Here is a 19,908-nt window from a genome sequence, read left to right on the forward strand (position 1 = left end):
GTATAAGGAAGTGAGTGCTGGCACTGGTGTTGTGGGTGCAGGGTTCACTTATTCTGCAGACAACATGGCATCAGAGGGGGGCAAACAGGAGCCGGTGACCGGGGCACAGATCATTGCAGAAGCCTTGGTGGCACAAGTAAGACTCTACCTTGTTATGTTATTCACACAGCATGCAGGTTACATGAACATTCACCTTGCTGAGGTCACTTGTAGGATTGGCTCTGCTGCAGCCTGGCATGGGAGGTGCTGGTAGTGCCACTGGTGATCTCATCTGAGAATGCTGCTTGTCTGGCTGTCATGCTGATCCCTGGATCTAATATTTAATGTTTGGAGCAGGGCAGCATTTTCAGGAGAGATGGATTAAAGTTTAACAATTGCAACCAATCAGGTTCTTCATTACAGAAGGGAATAGAGAGATGCCCCATCTGCAATAAAATAAACTTCCCTGCCTGATTGCAATTTTGTAATTACACTCTGAGCCCATTGCACCCCAGGCACCGCCATCTTCACTGCCTTCTTTCAGATTCCTGATCTTCAGCCATCCCCCACCTCTTAGATTGTAAGATCTTTGGGTCAGGGTCCACTCCTCCTGTGTCATTATCTGTAATTTGGAACCCCTATTTAATGTACAGCGCTGTGTAATCTGTTGGTGCTTAATAAATACTGTTTAATAATAATCTTGATTGGTCATGCAGAATGATGTACCCCTACTCTGCCCCAGGGGATACCTAGTGTATGCTGGCATCATATAATTACAAAACTTTTAGCGTGAACAGCTGTGATCACAGTTTTTATTTGCAAAGCTATAGTTACACTTTAAAGTTAAACTCCAGGATAATTTTTTTTCCCCCAATGTCACCACCCTGCAAGCTCAGTCAGTTAATCCTAATTATTATTAAGTGATCAGCAGAAATCTAATTATGTATAAACCATTATGTACATGCAATGTAAGTCCCGAGGCTGTGAAGGATGAGTAGACCTGTGCATGGTGACGGGAGTTCTCCTCTCCCCTGTCACCGTACCTGGAAATCTGCTTCTGCTGTCTTTGTTTGCATAGCTGTAAGTTTCCCTTTTCTCCTGTGAGAAAGGCAAGATTAGAATTGGGCCACGTTCAGATTACCATAAAACACCATACCATAAAGTGGTACTGCTTTAAAAAACTGAAGCGTGAACATGCCCTTAGATGTGGTGCACAGTAAGGTCACTCTCTGTCCCTACTAAAAAAAAACATTATTTTCTATGCCATTTTTTTACATTAATCGTAAGAATGTAATGGACATTTAAATTATTTGATAACTGTTAAAGTTGTTCTGGTATATTGGTTTGTGTTCCAGTGAAATAAATGAAAAGCACAGAGCTATAGGAGAAGAATTCGAGGGTGGCAGCCCCATTATTATGATCCAACTCTTCAATAACCACCCAAAATCAGGCAGGAGGTTACTGAAAAGTGCTGGGTGGTGCACCCAGCTAATGGGGGCTAGGGAGAACACTGCAATAGGAAATGTATTTTGCCCCCCCCCCCCCCTCCATTACCGGCACATATAGAATATAATTCTCAGCTATCCAGTGGACAGTGGTGCAGTCTTTCTCTCCGGTGGTCCCCATTGTGACGACCAGGTCCCCAAAGCTGTTCTTGCTGATCTATAACAGGTCTTGTTACCACCCCTCTGCCAATCACCCCATGTACAGTGCAGAACAAGCTGCACCCACCGATCAGAAGTGTCTGCCCTAATTCCAGGTCTGGAAAGAAGAGGACCAAACCTTTCTGTCCTGAAAATATTTCAGATAGTACAGATTGGTGGAAAAGAGGTTGAAGATGTTTGTAGCCCATCAGACCGGCAATGAGGAGGACTCGGAAAACCAAACTTCAGATTCTGATACTTCCTGTGTGGAAGGTTAAGGGCCCAGTGTGAAACCACATGGTTGGCTGCTACTTGGTGCCCAGAAGACTACTGCTGTGAACCCAGGAGCATCAAAGCACACAGCAGATAAACTGTTTTGCACATGGCTGCCATGCACATCTTCAAACTGCGACCACAAAGACCCAAGGAACGTGTTGCAATTTTCCACAGCTAAACACAAAAAATGGTTCCCATCTCATCCTACTCATTTGAATAGGAGCAGATGAGATTGCAGGTGAACCTATGGCGGAAAGTTGGCAGTCACTGCATGTCCGAAATGGCTGACCTGTGCAGGCAGGTCTCACTGAAGCTTTGCATTGCACTGTTCTTCTAAGACTGGTAACTCATTTTTGTAGTATTCTTGTGTAGGAAGGGGGCGGGGGGGGGGGTAAAATCTCCTCCTCTGACACTGTTGGAAGACCTGCCTGCCCTCACTTACAATGCTGGACTACTGGTGGTCACTGGAAGTGACTTTAGGACTGCGCTTCGTCACAAAGAGAATTCAAGAAACTGGTTGCATTGGAATCAAGGTATAAGGTAACGGTCTACACCAATTCCCTAAACAAGCTGATCCCTTGCAGTGCACGGTAGGTGGTTTTATATTTTCCTTGAGTTTGGCTATAGGACAAGTTTCCTGGAAAATTCTGCAACACCTTGGAATTCAAAGCTATAGTTTTTCTGGCCACCTACACTAAGCTTACATGTTATTCACCTGTGAACTTCGCTCATGTTTATTGTTGGCATACTGATGATTTTTTTGAGAACAGAGAATGTATTTATGAGGATAGAAGGAGGAGTTGATATGTCACATATAACCATCAGTTAGATGGCAGCTGTCATTTGGGTTGCTATGATATTGATAGCAGGGTTATGTTTGCTCCAATTTTTAAAAATGGGGTCTGGCAATTCAAAGAATATGTGCTATCTCAAAACAATTGGTCAGTAATCATATTTCTGCAGTTTAGAAAGAAAAAATGCCAATGACATTTGTCCTTTGTGCCTAGTAATGAATGGAGGGTATTCTAAATATTTTCGGGAGAGAAAAGAGGTTTGGTCCTCTTCTTTCCAGACCTGGAATTAGGGCAGACACTTCTGATCGGTGGGTGCAGCTTGTTCTGCACTGTACATGGGGTGATTGGCAGAGGGGTGGTAACAAGACTTGTTTTAGATCCGCAAGAACAACAGCTTTGGAGACCTGGCAGTCACAATGGGGACCAGCAGAGAGAAAGACCGCACGACGGTCCACTAGATAACTGAGCACTATATTCTTTATGTGCTGGGAATCAAGGTGGGGGGCAAATACATTTTCTATTGAAGTGTTTCTCCCAGTTCCCTTTAACTTGGTGCACCACCTGGCACTTTTCAGTAACCACCTGCCTGTTTTGGGGTGTTTATTAAGAAGTTGGGTCATATTAATGGGGCTGCCACCCTCCAATTTCTTCGCACTTGGCTTAAAAAAAATCCTGGATTGAACATTGTTTTGCTTTCAAAAAGCCATTTAGATGCTTTGTTGATTTGCATTCTTATGGTCTGGCATGTAGAACAAAAGCAGCATAGATACAAACAAAAACGTATTTACCAGACCTAATAGGAATGCTGTTATAAGAAACATACTTTACACGAAAACTACCAAATAATTTGCAACAACAGTCCTCATCTATACATACAAAAAGATAAAAAAACAACACTTTGTTATAAATGATAATAAAAAGAACACTATATTATAACGTACAATATAAAGAGCTATTTATTATAACTGACACTAAGCTGTTTATTGTTATTTGTTTTATTTCCAGAATGTGAAGTATATGTTTGGCATTGTTGGGGTTCCTGTGATTGAAATAGCTATTGCCGCCCAGGTTGCAGGAATCAAATATGTTGGCATGAGAAATGAGCAAGCTGTAAGTACAACTAAGCAATGTAGCAATATTTATGTTAAATATAATATTGTATAGAATACATTTTGTATCTCTGTGGCTAAATAATTTCTGCTTTGTTTTCTGTGTGCTACAGAAATGGATAGTTACCTGTATTACAGAAAAAAGCTGCATATGTCATATTTCATCTTTACAGGGAAGCCTTTCTGTCCCCAGCAGCAGTGTGACTTTATCTGTGGTTAAATTTGCTGATCCTCTTTAGTCTGATCCTCAAGTCTCAGGGCTAGTACATGAGCAGATTTCACTTCTGATCCTTCGTATAATGTGATAACACAGTAGGGTCTGAAGTGAATGTTAATGGAATTCAGTGACTCATTGATGTTTTTTGATTATGATTGGTTATGGATAGATCAGATGTCATTTAAAGCAGAACTAAATATTAAAAATTGTGACCATGCATGTCCTTTATTGCAGAATGGACATTCCATGAATCCTGCCTGCTCTCAATTTTGTAATGCAACTTTAGTTCCACTTTAAATATGTGAATAAAGGATAAACTGCATTCTATCATAATACTAACCTTTTCTTCCTGGGAAAACCAATTCTAAGGGCAGATTCTACACACTGATCAGTCAGTAATCACAGGTAGTTGGCTGCACAATTATCGGTGGATCTGCTTTTATGTAGGTTTTAGATTATATGCAGTTTAGTATTGCTAGTCACTAGACTGAAATTGCATTTTCTAAGGCGGATCTACAAAAGGGGTCCCTTATTCCTTTGTGTCAGGTTAGCTTCAATAAGCCACAATTCTTTAAAGAAAAACCTGTAATATTAAAAATATAGGTGCTACTGTTGCTTATCTGTTTCCTAAAATAATAGCTGTTAAAATATTGTGATTATCAAGACACAATGTATTTTGAAAGTTAAGGTAATCAAGGACAACTTAAATATATTGGTCAATATAGGTTTTGTATCCAGGAAAAGCATTGTATGGGATGAAGCTGATCATGGAAACCTAACAATCAAATAACTTTGCACAGACAGAACTCTTGGGAGTCCTGAAACAAAACACGTCATTGCAGAAGTTGGATTTTACAGTTCACAAAATAGATGATTGCTGCAGTATGCAGACGCCCACAGTGGATGACACAGAGCCTTATGAATATGTGTTACTTACCACCCACCTTGATTATTCTGCTACTGCAAAGCGTTTCAGCAACCCATTTTTTCATGTGCAGCTGCAATCTCCCTCTAGATTGTACCAGCTTAGAACATGCCCACAGACCTATTACCCAGATGTCATCTTCATTTTGTTTCTTCTGAAATCTATTTAAACATATAGGTGTATAACCTGATGCTTTATTAAGCTTTCACCTAAAAATAATTTTAATTTAACCAAAACAATTTTAAACCTTAGACATGTCCTTTATTTTGGTATCCTTTACATAGTTAACAATCAGGCAGGGTAAAGTAGGAGTCAGGTAATAGAAGCAATTGTTTGTAAATGTTGCAGGATAAAAATATTGCCACTCTATAACAGGGCAAAGATTTTTATCCTACCCGCCATAAACCTATATGTAGGCATCCCATTGGTTTCAGTCACAGATGAAATGGTAGAGAAAGCAAGGTGCAAAAAAGCGAAGGGTAAGGCGTTAAAGGGACATGGGAGGGTGGAGAAAATAGGGGTTAGAAAAAGGAGTGAAGAAGAAAGTGAGAGAGTGTTGTCCTAGTGGGATAACCTCATATTACAAAGTTGGCTTTGATTAGGATATCCATGTTTGTCATATTTTAAACCTTTGAATAGGAGTTTTTAAAATTGCTGATGGCTTTTTATTCCATTTATGCTGTTTTCAAGTTTTAGGAGCTTGAAGTAGGGCATTTCTAGCCTCTAGTCATTTCAAGCCTAGTGGCTATGAGTATGTATGCTATAAGAATCCTAACTTTTGAAAAGTTTTTAGATTAACTAAACCCTTTAAAATGGTGAAGTTCAATATTCTCCCCTGAAAGTTTTTAAGCAAGGTGGGAAGAAGCTGTAGGGGGGGGGGGGTTTGTCCCTTTTGTGATCTAACTTTTCAGTAACCACCCTAGCACAACTGAAAAGTGCTGGGTGGTGCACACGGCTACAAAGGGCTGGGGAGAAACCTGAAGTCTCCTTACATTAGTGGTTAGTAAAGAAATAACCTGTTTTATTGGTAGGTGTTTCGTGAAAAATTGCCCCCTTGCATTGTTATAAGAATGACATTTAATTCAATATTGCTTATTGCTCGAAGAGCCCCTAGAACCTTTGGAGGAATGCTGGTTGAAAAAAGATGGTCTAATCTGTAGATAATGGAAATGCCCCACTATGATGTCATGCATTTCAAAGTATTTCAAAAGTTTTTATACCAATAATTGTGAGCTGGAAGTGAATATCTTTAAATCCATATTTATTCCATCAATAAGTGAAGCACCACATGGGATTTATTCCAGAAGGGGAAGGTAGGTGGAAACCAATCAATAAAACATATTTTTTTTTTTCTATATTGTGTCTCACTTTAGGCGTGCTATGCTGCATCCGCCATCGGATACCTTACAGGAAGGTAAAATCTTTTTTTTTTTTTTTTTTTTAAACTTCTCGCATATTTCAAAACTTTCAGCTAACAAGTGGTTTATTACATTGTATTAAAAAAAAAAAAAACTTATGAATATGTGTTTGCTTTTTATGCTTCAGGCCTGCGGTGTGTCTTGTGGTTTCTGGACCTGGTCTCATTAATACCCTTAGTGGGATGGCAAATTCTAATATGAACTGCTGGTAATGTGTTTTATAGTTCTCATATCTTCTAATATTCAACTGATTAATATTCATAAGAACTGTGTAGAGCTTTGGTGGAGACTTAGGGGGTCTGTTTATAAAGCAGTGAACCTGACATTCACTGAAATATTCCCTGGTGGACAACTAAAGTAATGTAACTTGCTGTGTTCTGTATGATCACCCAATATCTTTCCCTGAAAAGTAAATACAATAAAGAGAGAAAATTCTGCCACCACACGTTGTCTTTCTATCTCTCTCTATACTAGGCTCTGACCTATTTTATATATTCTGCTGATCAGAATTGAGGTCGGAGACTATTCAGTTTTCTGATCTGAAAGGATAAAAGAGCAGCCAATGGATTCATATGTAGCTCTTTGTTACTGGTACATGAAGACTACCAACAGTAAAATAGTTTATGATGTGTGTTATATAATAATTATTTGATTCCCTTTTGTTAGGCCTCTGATTGTCTTGGGTGGATCTTCTGATAGTAACCAAGAAACAATGGGAGCATTTCAAGAATTCCCCCAGGTAGTGTGGGTTCTGGGTAAATCTTAATTTATGTGATTTGACTGTTAAACTGTTATGTGAAATAAGGCTTGTTCTGAGTACTGAAAGCTTTTTACACAATCACATTAAAACCACCGCCAACCTTTCTGACAGCAGGGCCCGGTAACAAATAATAAAATTTTGCCACAGCCCGGTATATGTACAGCTTACATTACTCTGATATTCTCAGCAGCTCGGCCTCCTGTCAGCACAATAACTGAGAATAGCAGAATAGTGTAAGAGAGTTGGTGTGCTGTCAGGTGTCAGAGCTGCTGGGAATGGCAGAGAAGTGTAAGCCTTACATGCAGCTCCTGTGTGAGGAGAGCGGCCGCAGTCCCGCTGGTTGCATTCCCACTGTCACCAGTGTTAAAGTAGTGTAAGGAGGGCCGCCAACGCTACTGCTGCAGGTGCCGATCTGTGGCCCAGGTGTTGGGAACCTCTAATCTACAGGGTGGAGCTAGAGAGGGGAAGTTACACAACACAATCTACTTATCCTGGTTAATTCATCTTTGTTATACAGAACCACCACCACCACCACCATGTTATGGGATAATGGGAGGTGCTGGTGTTATGTAGCCCTAAAACCATTATAACAGAAAATGCGTTAATGGTAGGGTCATTAGGTGAAGTTAAAGAGAATAAAAATAGCCTTAAAGAATTATAGTGTAGCCACCACATCTAAGGAATGGGATAGTGCATGATGATACAAATTTATCCCTAGCATTACATACACTTTATGTTAAAGTGAGTTTGATTAATATATTGATATACAAATTTCATCTTCCCTGTTCTTTTTTGACCTATTTTTATTAAAACTTATATGCAGTGCCCCCTGCCAGAGAACTATGATATTACAGTTTTGGATTCAGTTACAGAGGTCCTCTTTTGTGGTATTTCAAGCAATAAAATAAATAAGGATAATGCTACCAATGATACACCTCCTCTGTCAGTAGTCTTATCTCCTCCTTTGGTTTACACCACCATCTGTATGCTGATGACACTCAGATCTTTCTGTCCACCTCTGACCTGTCTCCCTCAGTCCTGGATAAGGTCTCAAGCTGCCTGTAGACCATCTCATCATGGATGTCTGACCGATTCCTGAAACTCAACCTGGATAAAACAGAACTCATCATCATCCCCCCCCCCCGCCCTCTCAAATTAAAAATCTGCTGTTATTTGGCCCTCCCTTCTGGCACGCTGCCTTGGCATCACCTTTGATTCTGCCCTCTGGACTACTGTAACCTCCTCCTCTCTGGTATTCCACTAACCCAACTGTCCTCTACAATCTATTATGAGTACTGCAGCCAGACTCATCCATCCTTCCCTCCGCTCCTCTTCTGCTGCATATTTTTGCAGTTCTTTACACTGACTTCCTTTTCACATTAGAATCAAGTTCAAGCTTCTGTGATTTGACTTCAAATCCCCCCACAGTTCTTGCCCCACTTACATTTCTGACCTTGGAAAAAATTACCCCCCCCCCCCCCCCAGCTGCTCTCTCCGCTCCTCCAATGACCTCCTAATGACTTCCTCACTCATAACCACATCACACACACGCCTACAAGACTTTTCTAGAGCTGCCCCAACTCTCTGGAATGGTCTTCCTCGTCCTATTCGGTTTGCTCCTACTTTCTGCTCATTTAAAAGAGCACTCAAAACCAATTTTTTTTTTTTTAAAACTTGCCAACCCGTCTTCTTAAGTCTTTTGAAACAGTCACTACCTTCCACCACTACATATCTCCTCTCCTATTGTGTGCTGAATCTCCCACCTACTGCGTAATATGTTGGCGCTATATAAATCATGGTATTAATAATAATAATAATATTAATAATAATAATTGGGTTGCATTTAGAATACTTGGTGGCAATTGATCTACCCCAGGTAGATCAGAAATGTCAATTGGTGTTTATGAAATTTAGCCCTCCCATTTCTTCTGTGTCCTTCAGTGGCTTAAGGATACATAAATTGATAACGTTTCTTACTTTTATTATCGTGCAGCTAAATGCTTAAGTGTTAAAATGTTGTATTGGGTGTGTTTTGTTTTTTACTTTGTAGAAGTAGGGAGTAGGGAGCCCCCCAAAAGAATAAATCCCATAAATTTTTGGTCTGATGTTCTATTTCATAATATGTTTTATTTTGTATTTCAGGTGGAAACTTGTCGACTTTATAGTAAACTCACAGCCAGACCAAGCAGCTTGGAAGCTATACCCATTGTAATTGAAAAGGTATATTCTACATTTTGTTTGTTCATGCAGTATATTATTAAACAGGATTTATATAGTGCCATCATATTATGCATTGCTGTAGTACATCTGTTAATACAGGCAATGTATGGTTGGCTGGTTTCATACTGTGTAGCAACAGGTTGTGTGTAGTTTGTGACTGATGCTGATTTGGGTAGCTCTAGTCTAATCAAGTAATAGAACTAATAGAAGCAATCAAGTAATAAAAGAAACAAACCTTTTTTTTTTTTTTTTTTCTTAGGCTGTAAGAACAAGTATGTATGGCCGCCCTGGTGCTTGCTATGTGGATATTCCTGGAGATTTTGTTAACAAGATGGTTGATAGAAGTTTGGTCAGGTAAGTCAAAATCTTGAGAGGGTGGATTTGCAATGTAATTGTAAAATTTGGCATTTCACAAACTTCATTCATTTGTGTACTGCATCAGGAATCATGCTGTAAACAGTTTAGAACTGTCTGGCGAGTTTTGTCTTCACAATATGGCAACTGTGTCTTATGTGCCACTGCCAGCCCTGCCATATTTCTCCTTTTTAATCCTTGTGCCTTTGTGCTCCTGCCACACCTATCCACCTTTAGCAATCCAGCATGAATTAAAGACTCTGTCCAAGTTGGCATGCTGAGCCCATAGCAAAATGTTCTTTCGTTCTATGAGCTATTCACAGTTCTATCCCCTACTGCCTGGAAGTCATGTCTAGAATTAGCAAATTCATATTTAAAACCGCTTTCAGGAAGAAAAAAAACAACTGTGCTGGCTGGGAACACATTGTCAACACTTTGTCATGTAGTTAAAGATTTCTCTGTCTTTCTCAAGGTATACAACTTGTTGTTTGCCCCGTCCCATCAGCCTGGCTGACCCATTAGAAGTACAAAAAGCAGTTGCCGCATTAAAAAATGCTCAAAATCCCCTAGTTATAGTAGGGAAAGGTAAGTTATGTTTATATAATATAAGTAATTGAATGCCTTAATAGAACTGTGTACAGTAGTGTAACCATGAGTATGCAAGTAGTCGTGTGATTTTTTTTTTTTTTTTTTTTTTTTTTTTTTTTTTTTTTTTTTTGGGTAAGTGAGAATATGAGCAATGCTGCAAAAAGCCATTTCCTCGTGGATTTTTAAATGCAAAAAAAAATTTGTAACTAGTTCATAATAAAAGATTGTCCGAGAGGAGGTTCATAGGACAATGTTATGATTGTGATAAAATGGCAACATCTTGATTGTTATATCTTCCCCCTTTTTATTATATATTCTATGTTTCTTCTTCAAAGGTGCTGCTTTTTCACGTGCAGAGAACATTATACAGAGATTGGTGAATGAATGTGGCCTGCCTTTTTTAGCAACTCCGATGGGTAAAGGTGTTGTACCTGATAATCATCCATTTAATGTTGCTGCTGCCAGATCCAAGTAAGGATATGACGTATGTGTTCTCATGTATATGGTAATGGTATATGGTTCTCATGTATATGGTAATGCTCTTTAAAAACCAAACCTGGAACCCCAGGCAAATAAGAAATATTTCCTCTAATTTATTTATGCTTTCATCAGTTCCAGCAAATGTGACTTAACCAGACGAACAGGTGGGCACATTTAGCTGTAACATGTTTTATAAATGAACATTCAGCAAAAAATAGGTAGTGAATGCTCATCTTATTTCCTGTTTTATAAATATACTTTATAGATTGGACTAAAAGGCACAGAGGAATCAAAATGTGGTTACAACCTATATCCTGCTTTACTGCTAATGACTATTCATTGCTCCTTTTTATCACTGTGTGTTTAAAAACTTTTTGTTATGTTTCTGACTATACTGTACACTTTCACTGGTTCTTACCTGAGAACATTTTTCCTGCACAGTGCATTGCTACATGCAGATGTTATATTGCTGCTGGGTGCCAGACTGAACTGGATTTTGCACTTTGGACTTCCACCAAGGTTTCGGCCAGGTGTGAAGATCATTCAGGTAAGGTGAAGCTTGTGTTTTAATGCTGTAATGATATGTTTTGCATATGTCCTTATTATCCTGCATTTTTTGAAGTGCCAACAAATTACGCCGTGCTATACAAAGTCGATGATCAGATCAGTAGAGTTGCCATAATTCCCCTAAGATTGGCAAACAGACAGTCCATTCAGGTGAGCAGTTACATCTAAACCCCATTTATTTTCGCTGCTTATCGCCACTGGTGGTAGTATTACAATGACTGGTAAATAGTAGTGATTGCAAGCTGAGCTATGAGTTAGTGATTGTTTATAGATGTGTCATATGAATGGTATGAACACAGCAGCTCCTCTTTTTACTAAAATAACAGCACTTTTATGGCAATTTTATGCATCTCCCCTTTATAAATCATCGCCTGAACTGGGAGAGCTATTAAGATATGCATCATACACAGCAGGTGATTCAATTTTGATAGCTATAACTCAGTCTAATGTATTTAATATACCAACCTCCTAACACCCCATGAGCCATCTATAAAGCTTCCACTAGTTTCATGGCCTAGTTTTGTCAGATCTGGTATTATTAAAACTTTATGACTGAAATAATTTTAATAATAAAGGTAAAGTTTTTCTCTTCTGTTCCTGACAGGTTGACATTTGCCCAGAGGAACTTGGCAATAACGTTAAGCCTGTAGCAAGTCTCCTGGGTGATATTAATGCAGTGACTCAGCAGGTAAGATGAGCCGGTTATGTTCTATTTCTTGTGAATGATCTGTCCTGCAACAATCACGTTACATTTGGTTAGCCATTTTAGCACTGTTTATTTACACATGCTGTTATCTATAAATGATTTCACACCTCTGCATTTTCCCACACATTTCTGCAGTATATAGTAAGGCATAGCAAATGGTGCATTGCAGTGCCATTAATTTTGAATTCACTTTTAATTGACACCACTGCATTGCGACATGCACACCCAGGTAATTTAAAAAAAAAAAAAAGGGTACTAGGGTAGCTTTCGTGATGGTTGATCGGCCTTTTTAAATAAATTGATCTGCTTAACACCTCACATTATAACACACATGCAGTATCACAATGAACTAAATAGGTGTGAAAGAATGCATACCTATTTTATTTAATATTATTCATAATAATTTATATCATATTAAAACTATTTACAAGCCTTTTGTCCGTATTCACTTACCTGTTCCTAGTTGCTCATTATCCTGGGGTAACCAGTGGCAGGTCTGTGCTCAGCAGTAATTTTCTGTTCTTAATAAACTCTTTGTAAGCTTGCACACACCTAAATGCTCTCTGGCTGTGCTGCACTGCCTGCTAGATGCGGGTGTAAATTTGTGTATCCAAATCCTGAGGCAAGAGCAACTAGCTGGGGATGCCGGGAAATTATGGTGTACACTGAGCTATGAAATTTCAGCTTAGTGTGCGCTTTAAAAAGACAATTGTGAACAGACAGGTAAGTATGTTTGATTACAGAAGGACAACGCCTGTCCCTTCAATTAAAAAAAAAAAAAAAACAAACAAAAAAAAACGCTCACTCTCATTGACAATTTCTTGAAATCATCAAGTAAAAAGTTAGGGGGTGATTCAGCCAAACTTACGTTACCCATAAATAGTATTTGATGTGCTACAAAAACCAGCATTGCAATATATAGTATTTTATACTGTAAAATAAATATGCTAAGGAATTGTTTTTTTGTAATCAATAAGCTTTTAGATGAATTGTTGAAGAGCTCCTGGAAGTACCCAACATCTACAGGATGGTGGAAAAGTCTCAGTACAAAGATACAAGCTAATGAAGAAAACTCAAAGGTGAAATGGCAGAAAGTTAGAGTTGACATGTCATACTCCCATAGTACTTTGTTGAGGGTATGGCAGTGGATATTATGAGCACTCTTCTGCACATACTACCCACTGCACACATTTCCCAGTTTCATACTCTGTGCTCTTTTGCACATACTGCCTACTGTCATATGCTCTGCTTGTTTCTCCTTAACAAACTACCAGCTATCATTCCATTCACAATGATTTTCATGTGATCATAAACTTTATTGCCCCTTTTCTTTTTTCATTGTTTGTTACTTTCCCAGCCATTCTGGGACAGGTGCACTTTTGCTATATAATCTGTAACAATTTTAGTGCTTTAAAATCTGGTAAATTAAGAAATATATCACGCATACATAATATAAATTATATATATATATATATATATATATATATATATATATATATATATCCTGTTCACACCAGCCTGTTGCATTTTGCTTCACACGGTTTCACATGATTTATGCATAAACGTGTTGCATTATGGTATCCAATTATTAACATCAGTGCAACAATATGAAATGTCTTTGGAGGGGGAATCGGATCCTGTTTCGAGAAGAATTTTTCTTTTTTTCTGCTTGTTTTGACACATTGGGCCTGATTTAATACAGCTCTCCAAAGCTAGGGAGGATACTTTTTTTTTTTTTTTTCCAGTGAAGCTGGGTGATCCAGCAAACCTGGAATGGATTTTTTCAAGGTCATTTATTATTTGCTAGCAAATGTTTTGAATCCTGGCCCAAATCTATTCCAGTTTTGCTGGATCACCCAGCTTCACTGATGAAAGTGTATCCTCTCCAGCCTTGGAGACATTTAATAAATCCGGCCCATTGACATTGCTGAAAGCAGATTTTCCTGTTTGCTTTTTTGGAACGTTTTCAGTTTATAGTATCCCCCGTACAGAATCATATTGAGAAGCCAATACTGCCTTTGTTCCATCCCTTTGGTAACTTAATAGTTTTACCATGTTTACTTTAGTTTGAATTTGTTTAATTTCCAAGTATTTTTGTTTGCAGGTTTTGGCATCACAAACAACCCTTCCAATGAACTACTATACTGTTTTTCACCATGTGAAGCAGGCTTTGCCTAATGATTGCATTATTGTGAGTGAGGGAGCAAATACAATGGACATTGGACGAACTATGCTTCAAAATAATTATCCACGTCACAGGTAAGCATTTTGGACTACCTGCACTGTCAGATATTTGTAATCCTTTGCACCAACCATGTCTAAAGTTGTGAAATAGATGATTAGTAATCACGTCTGATTACAGCAGAATGTTGAGGTTAATATATGTTCTAGATAAAGCAGCAGATGTCTGTTGTTGGCATCTTGAATTTCATATTCGCACAGCATTTTGTGGATTTTTTTTTTTCAAGTTCCAAAATATACTAGTTGGTTAATTCTCACCAACCCAATGCTCTGTGTGTTTTGGTAATCAGAATACACAGACCAGTTGTTAATCAGAATACACAGAGCAGTTTATTTACTGTAGAGCAAAGAGTTTTCACTGTCAACACATGTCACAGGGCATCATAAAGTACATGCATACGGAGCTGTAATTCATAATTTATTTATTTTTTTCTACAGACTAGATGCTGGCACATTTGGAACAATGGGAGTTGGCTTGGGTTTTGCCATAGCAGCTGCAATGGTGGTTAAAGATGGGAGCCCAGAGAAGAGAGTTGTCTGTGTGGAGGGTGACAGCGCCTTTGGTTTCTCCGGCATGGAAGTTGAAACAATCTGCAGGTATAAATTTTCCATAAAACAAAAATTCTAAACCATTTTTGACATTAACCAAAATGTATTAAATGTTTTAAATTTATTTTTTATTCCTAGGCATAATCTACCAATTATTATTATTGTGGTGAATAATAATGGGATTTACAATGGGTTGGATGAAGGCACATGGAATGACATGCTAAAGGCTGGAGACACGGCTTTAGTGTAAGTATTAGGATGCTGGTAAAGGTTTATACAAACAAACCATTTCTGAAAATAGCCCTCAAAATGTACAGGAACTCTGGAAGCTAATAAATAACATAATCAGTGAGGAAATATTTGGAGGGGGGGGGAGGAAAAATACCAGTAGCACCTATTTAGCAAACAAAATACCCTGGTGTGGCCAGTATACATAGGGTGTATGTGCTGTTTTAATTTGCACATTATTTTGAAGGTACAACATGGTGCTTTTCAGAATAAATAGAAATACAAGAAGTACATAAAAATGCATGCTGCAGTGCTATTCTTTGAGTCTGAATGGCACCCTAACAAAAACTTTTCCAGCATGCTTCCTTGCGGTAAAACACATTATGATGTATTAGGCTGCCGAAAATAGTGCTTTTTTTGTTCCCTCTAAATATAGAAAGGTATTGTGTGAGAATCTCAGTCGTAGCTAATTAATTCTATGGCCAACATATATACTTTTCCATACCTATGTTTGCAGCTAGGCTTAACCGTGCTTGCATACCTTGGTGTGATTTGCTCTTGGTTTGCACTTACAGGAAGGTGTACCTGATTAAGTGTAACGAATATACTTCTACACATTACTTTATATGAGTGTGCTGCACTTTTTGTGTTTATGGTTTTTTAAATTGCATACCACAATATTTCTTATTTAAAATCACTGTGCTACATATTCTGCTGCCTACAGTTCTGATTGGCTTCCTTCTCCACAACTGCAAAATGAATGTTTGAGTCAAAACACTGCCTTTTTTTTTCTTTTTTTTTTTCTTTTTTTTTTTTTCCCCCAGTACACCCCCCGTTTCTTTAATGCCAAATGCTCGTTATGAGCAGGTAATGACAGCCTTTGGTGGGAAAGGATACTTTGTGCAGACACCTGAGGAACTGCAGCAGGCCCTGAAATCCAGCTTATCGGAGAAACGTCTTCCATCTCTCATCAATGTGATGATAGATCCTCAGTCAGACAGAAAGAAGCAGGTAAATTATTTAAATTCTTCCATGCCTGGGAACACCATCCATGATTGTAAGGACCAACATTAGGTTTACAAAGTTTTTCAGGGTTCAACATATGTAATCAGTGGTAAAAACAAACTCAAACTCATTCTCCCTTTTTCTTGTTTTAAAGTCTAACTCCAGAATCAAAGGTTTCCACTGATAGTGGCAGAACAGCTTTGGCAGAATATAGTGTTTTTTTTTTTTAAACTATACTGTAAAAGGACATTGTTGCAACCTACCCAGTGCTTTGTTTTTAATTAGCAACCGCTCCAGATGGTAATTATGCCACATGTCACCCTGTGACAAGAGCGCAGTATACAAAAGAGTTCTACATTTATGTATACATTCCAAAGACATAAACAGATATAGCAATGTTTTACAGCAGGGAGCAGAATTTGGTGGTGCTTATGGGTGTTGCAAAGAGTGGTCTGGGGTCTGTATGCTAATTTACAGAAGATCCAGTGCTGTAGTGACACTTTCAGTAGGGCTAAGAAAAGTAAATGGAAAGAACAACCTGGACAATGCAGGGCATTTTGTAGCCTGGCACAGAACTTTTTGTATTTTTTTTAATGTTAACTGAAATCATTGAAGCTGGAGTAAGTCTTGGTCTCATAATAAAAGATCCACTTTTTATACCTGCATGTTTGTTCCAGGTCAGGTGTGACATCTGAGGGTCCGGATAACAGCCCTGCACCTTTTTAAACTCAAGTTGGCTCTGGGAGCTACCATTTTTCGGTCCCTGCAGGTTCACTAAGCAAACCTTACATATGTTTACAAAGTTATATAGTACCTACAAGAGCTATTTATATAATAATTTTTGTGTATTTCCTATTTTTTTATCTGGAAAGTTGGAAGACCAGATATTAACGTTATGATTTGCTTTTACAGGAGTTTCACTGGCTGACTCGTTCCAACCTGTAATTGTCACTGCATGATGGAGATGGAGGGTCTAAACCAAAAAGAAAAAAAAAAATGTTTCCCTACTATAATGCAAAATATTTTGTACAGCTGGAGGCAATACAGTTTAAGTCCCAAATGTTCCTAAGTAAAATATGATGGCTCTTGCCAACCACCTTCTGAAAATGCTAGTCTTTTAACTGCAGATCAGGAATGTTTGAGTAAAGTCTTTATCAACATACTGTGTTGGTGATGTAAAGCAGGATAAGAAAAAGTGACGGGCAGGCTACTAGCAATTTTAGATAGATTGGTCATCAAAGGCAGCCTCTGCTTTGCTCTCAGGGAAAGGTTCTTTTAAAGTATAACATTTAATCTATACTGAAAAGAAGAAGCTAGTGGGCCTTTGACTTTCACATTTTACCTAAGATAGATGGTTGGTTGAACAATAGTTTCTGACCAGATAACAGAAGACCTTCACCAGTGCCTATTCTTTTTCCAGGAATTAACCTGGATAACACTCTCCGTCCAGTACTCTTATACTGATCATTTGTCATAGCTGGTATTGATTTTATTCATATTCTGGACTTCTTGTTCTAGACAGCTGTTATTACAAAAAAAAAGTTGTACCTGTAAAAGCGTACATTAGCAAAAGGAAGTTGCAACTTAACTGCTTTACAGCCACAATTGAAATTACCAGTGGACCAGAACATATATTGCTTACCTACTGTTGCTATTTAATAACTGCAGTGCTCATTTTCTAACTGTGTAAACTCTGCCAAGTAGTTAATGTTTATGTGATTTCAGCTACTGTACAGTTCAAGCACATCTATAGGGGGACAATGTGCAGTCGCCTGCCTTACCTCTATCTCATAGAGCCCATAACCAGCAAAAAAGCATGGCTAAGAGTAGAGGATAAATCTACCTACTGATTCTCCCCCTGATTTGTGAACCCAGAAGAGCTAAGCTCTAAGCACACATGAGCTGTCAAACCTGAGCAAAGAATAGTTTTTGCTCTGGTGGACTAGGGTTGAAGGTAGGGGGGTTTAGGGACATTAATGAGACATCAGGGTTCTGTATTACCCCTAAAGAGAACTTGCCACACCTCCAATGCTATTACAGAAAAGGCTTGTCAGCCTCCTTCTGGGAGCAAAAAAGATAAGAGAAAAATATACGAAGTTTGATTAAAAAACTGTGTTTAAGTAATTACCATGTCTATCTTTTATCATGTGTCCAAAAAACAAAATCTCTAGTAATGAAACAACAAACACCCCTCCATGAGCCTGCAAGTATGGTGTGATATGGTCCAATCTCCTTTCACATGCAATGGATGAAATCCACCTTTCTCTTGTCTATACTGAAGTAAAGCAATAGCTTCACAGATTAAAGTGCCTTAGAATGTGCTGGAGGAGTCTCTGTAGGAACAGTAAAGGATTTTGTAGCATGGCAGCAGTGAGACTGAATGGTGATTCACAATGAATTAATCAATTTAAATATAGTTCTGTAATATTGCCCAGCTAATATATTTTTGAGTTATCAAAAGCAATATATTACTGTGTTAACATGCATCATATGGAAAAAAAAATACATATGTTCCAAGTAATTGTGGTACTAAGTACTAATAAAAGCTAATTTAATGTCCACGTGTTTCTAGTTTATTTGCATAAACACAGTTAAGAATGTCACTAATATATGTTTATAACTTGTAGAGATTGTGAAGGCACACACAAGATTAAAATGCAAATGTTGTGTTAAAGATGAGTTTATGCCATATCTAAACTTTCATTAATTTTAGGCTTGCTTAAAAAAAAAAAAAAAAAAAAATTTTTCCTAATAAAAAAGTGCTTTGGTTTTGACATTCGAAAATATTGAACACAGAACAGATAAGCCTTTGTTGCATTATTTTGCTCTTGTGCAAAGGATTTTCGTGTTTCTCATCTGCAACAAGCTGTTTATTATGTATTAAAAACTGAAGAATACATAGGCATGTCTTCTGGATATCTACACTGACAGCTATAAATGGCATAGTGTATTAAGTTTATAAATTAGTGAAAATGCGGACTTGTTTTGTGGAAAAAGTAAGTACACTACTACATTTACTCCTCATTGCATATCCATGAAATCAGAATTATGTGCCAATAATTGAAAACTCTTTTAGAAGTAAACAGGTAAAACTTGTCATATTTAAACAACAGATATAAAGGATATGAGCTTTTTACTTTTCAAGAATGTGGTGCCATGATCATATGAGCTTTCTTAGCCCTTGGAGTAAAGATTGTGGGGATTCTGCAGCTTATCATATGTCTGGTAGTTGGGGTCATCTTGTTGAAAGTTGAAGCTGATCCAGTGATGGATCTTTCCATGGAATACTGATCTGAAGAACACCAACAAATCTCACAAAGGAGTGGTTCCAAATGAAGAAATCAAGCTTCATAGGACTGGTCAAAGCCCTGACTTGAATTGTGCAACAGAAGTTTGTATGGAGTGGTCAAAACTGTCATCAATTGGATGTCCAGGATTTATAGTCCTCCCTACACAATTATATAAATTATAATATATACTTACTTGTTTTATTTAAAATTATTTTTCCTGTTTAAATGTGGAAAAAAAATCAACAGTGTGTACCTACTTTTATAGGTACATACTGTGTGTGTGTGTGTAATACATATATATATATATATATATATATATATATATATAGATGTGTGTGTATAAATGTGTGTGTGTGTGTGTGTGTATATATATATATATATATATATATATATACACACACACACACACACACACACGGTCACATACATACATACATACATACATACACACACACACACACACACCTTTTTAAAATTATGTTTTTAGTAGAGAAAAAAGTTAGGTTTATGGTAGTTTGTACCTGAGAATATCCCTTGCATAATCAAATGTGTCCAGCAG

At 37.9% G+C, this 19,908-nt stretch overlaps 1 protein-coding gene across 1 annotated transcript; it reads left to right on the forward strand.

The window, feature by feature from the left end:
• The first annotated feature begins 10 nt into the window (after positions 1 to 10).
• Positions 11 to 18,618, forward strand: HACL1 (2-hydroxyacyl-CoA lyase 1). The gene is made up of 17 exons (XM_072412456.1): positions 11 to 136; positions 3,698 to 3,802; positions 6,317 to 6,357; positions 6,489 to 6,569; positions 7,028 to 7,100; positions 9,264 to 9,341; positions 9,601 to 9,695; positions 10,168 to 10,280; positions 10,619 to 10,754; positions 11,205 to 11,310; positions 11,935 to 12,018; positions 13,014 to 13,115; positions 14,141 to 14,295; positions 14,716 to 14,874; positions 14,965 to 15,072; positions 15,879 to 16,065; positions 16,972 to 18,618. Exons 1-17 carry the CDS (start codon positions 65 to 67, stop codon positions 17,002 to 17,004), a joined length of 1,728 nt encoding a protein of 575 aa, XP_072268557.1. The 5' UTR covers positions 11 to 64; the 3' UTR covers positions 17,005 to 18,618.
• The last annotated feature ends 1,290 nt before the right edge of the window (positions 18,619 to 19,908 follow it).

Source organism: Pyxicephalus adspersus, chromosome 5 (assembly GCF_032062135.1).
Source record: "Pyxicephalus adspersus chromosome 5, UCB_Pads_2.0, whole genome shotgun sequence".
NCBI classification, from domain to species: Eukaryota; Metazoa; Chordata; class Amphibia; order Anura; family Pyxicephalidae; genus Pyxicephalus; species Pyxicephalus adspersus.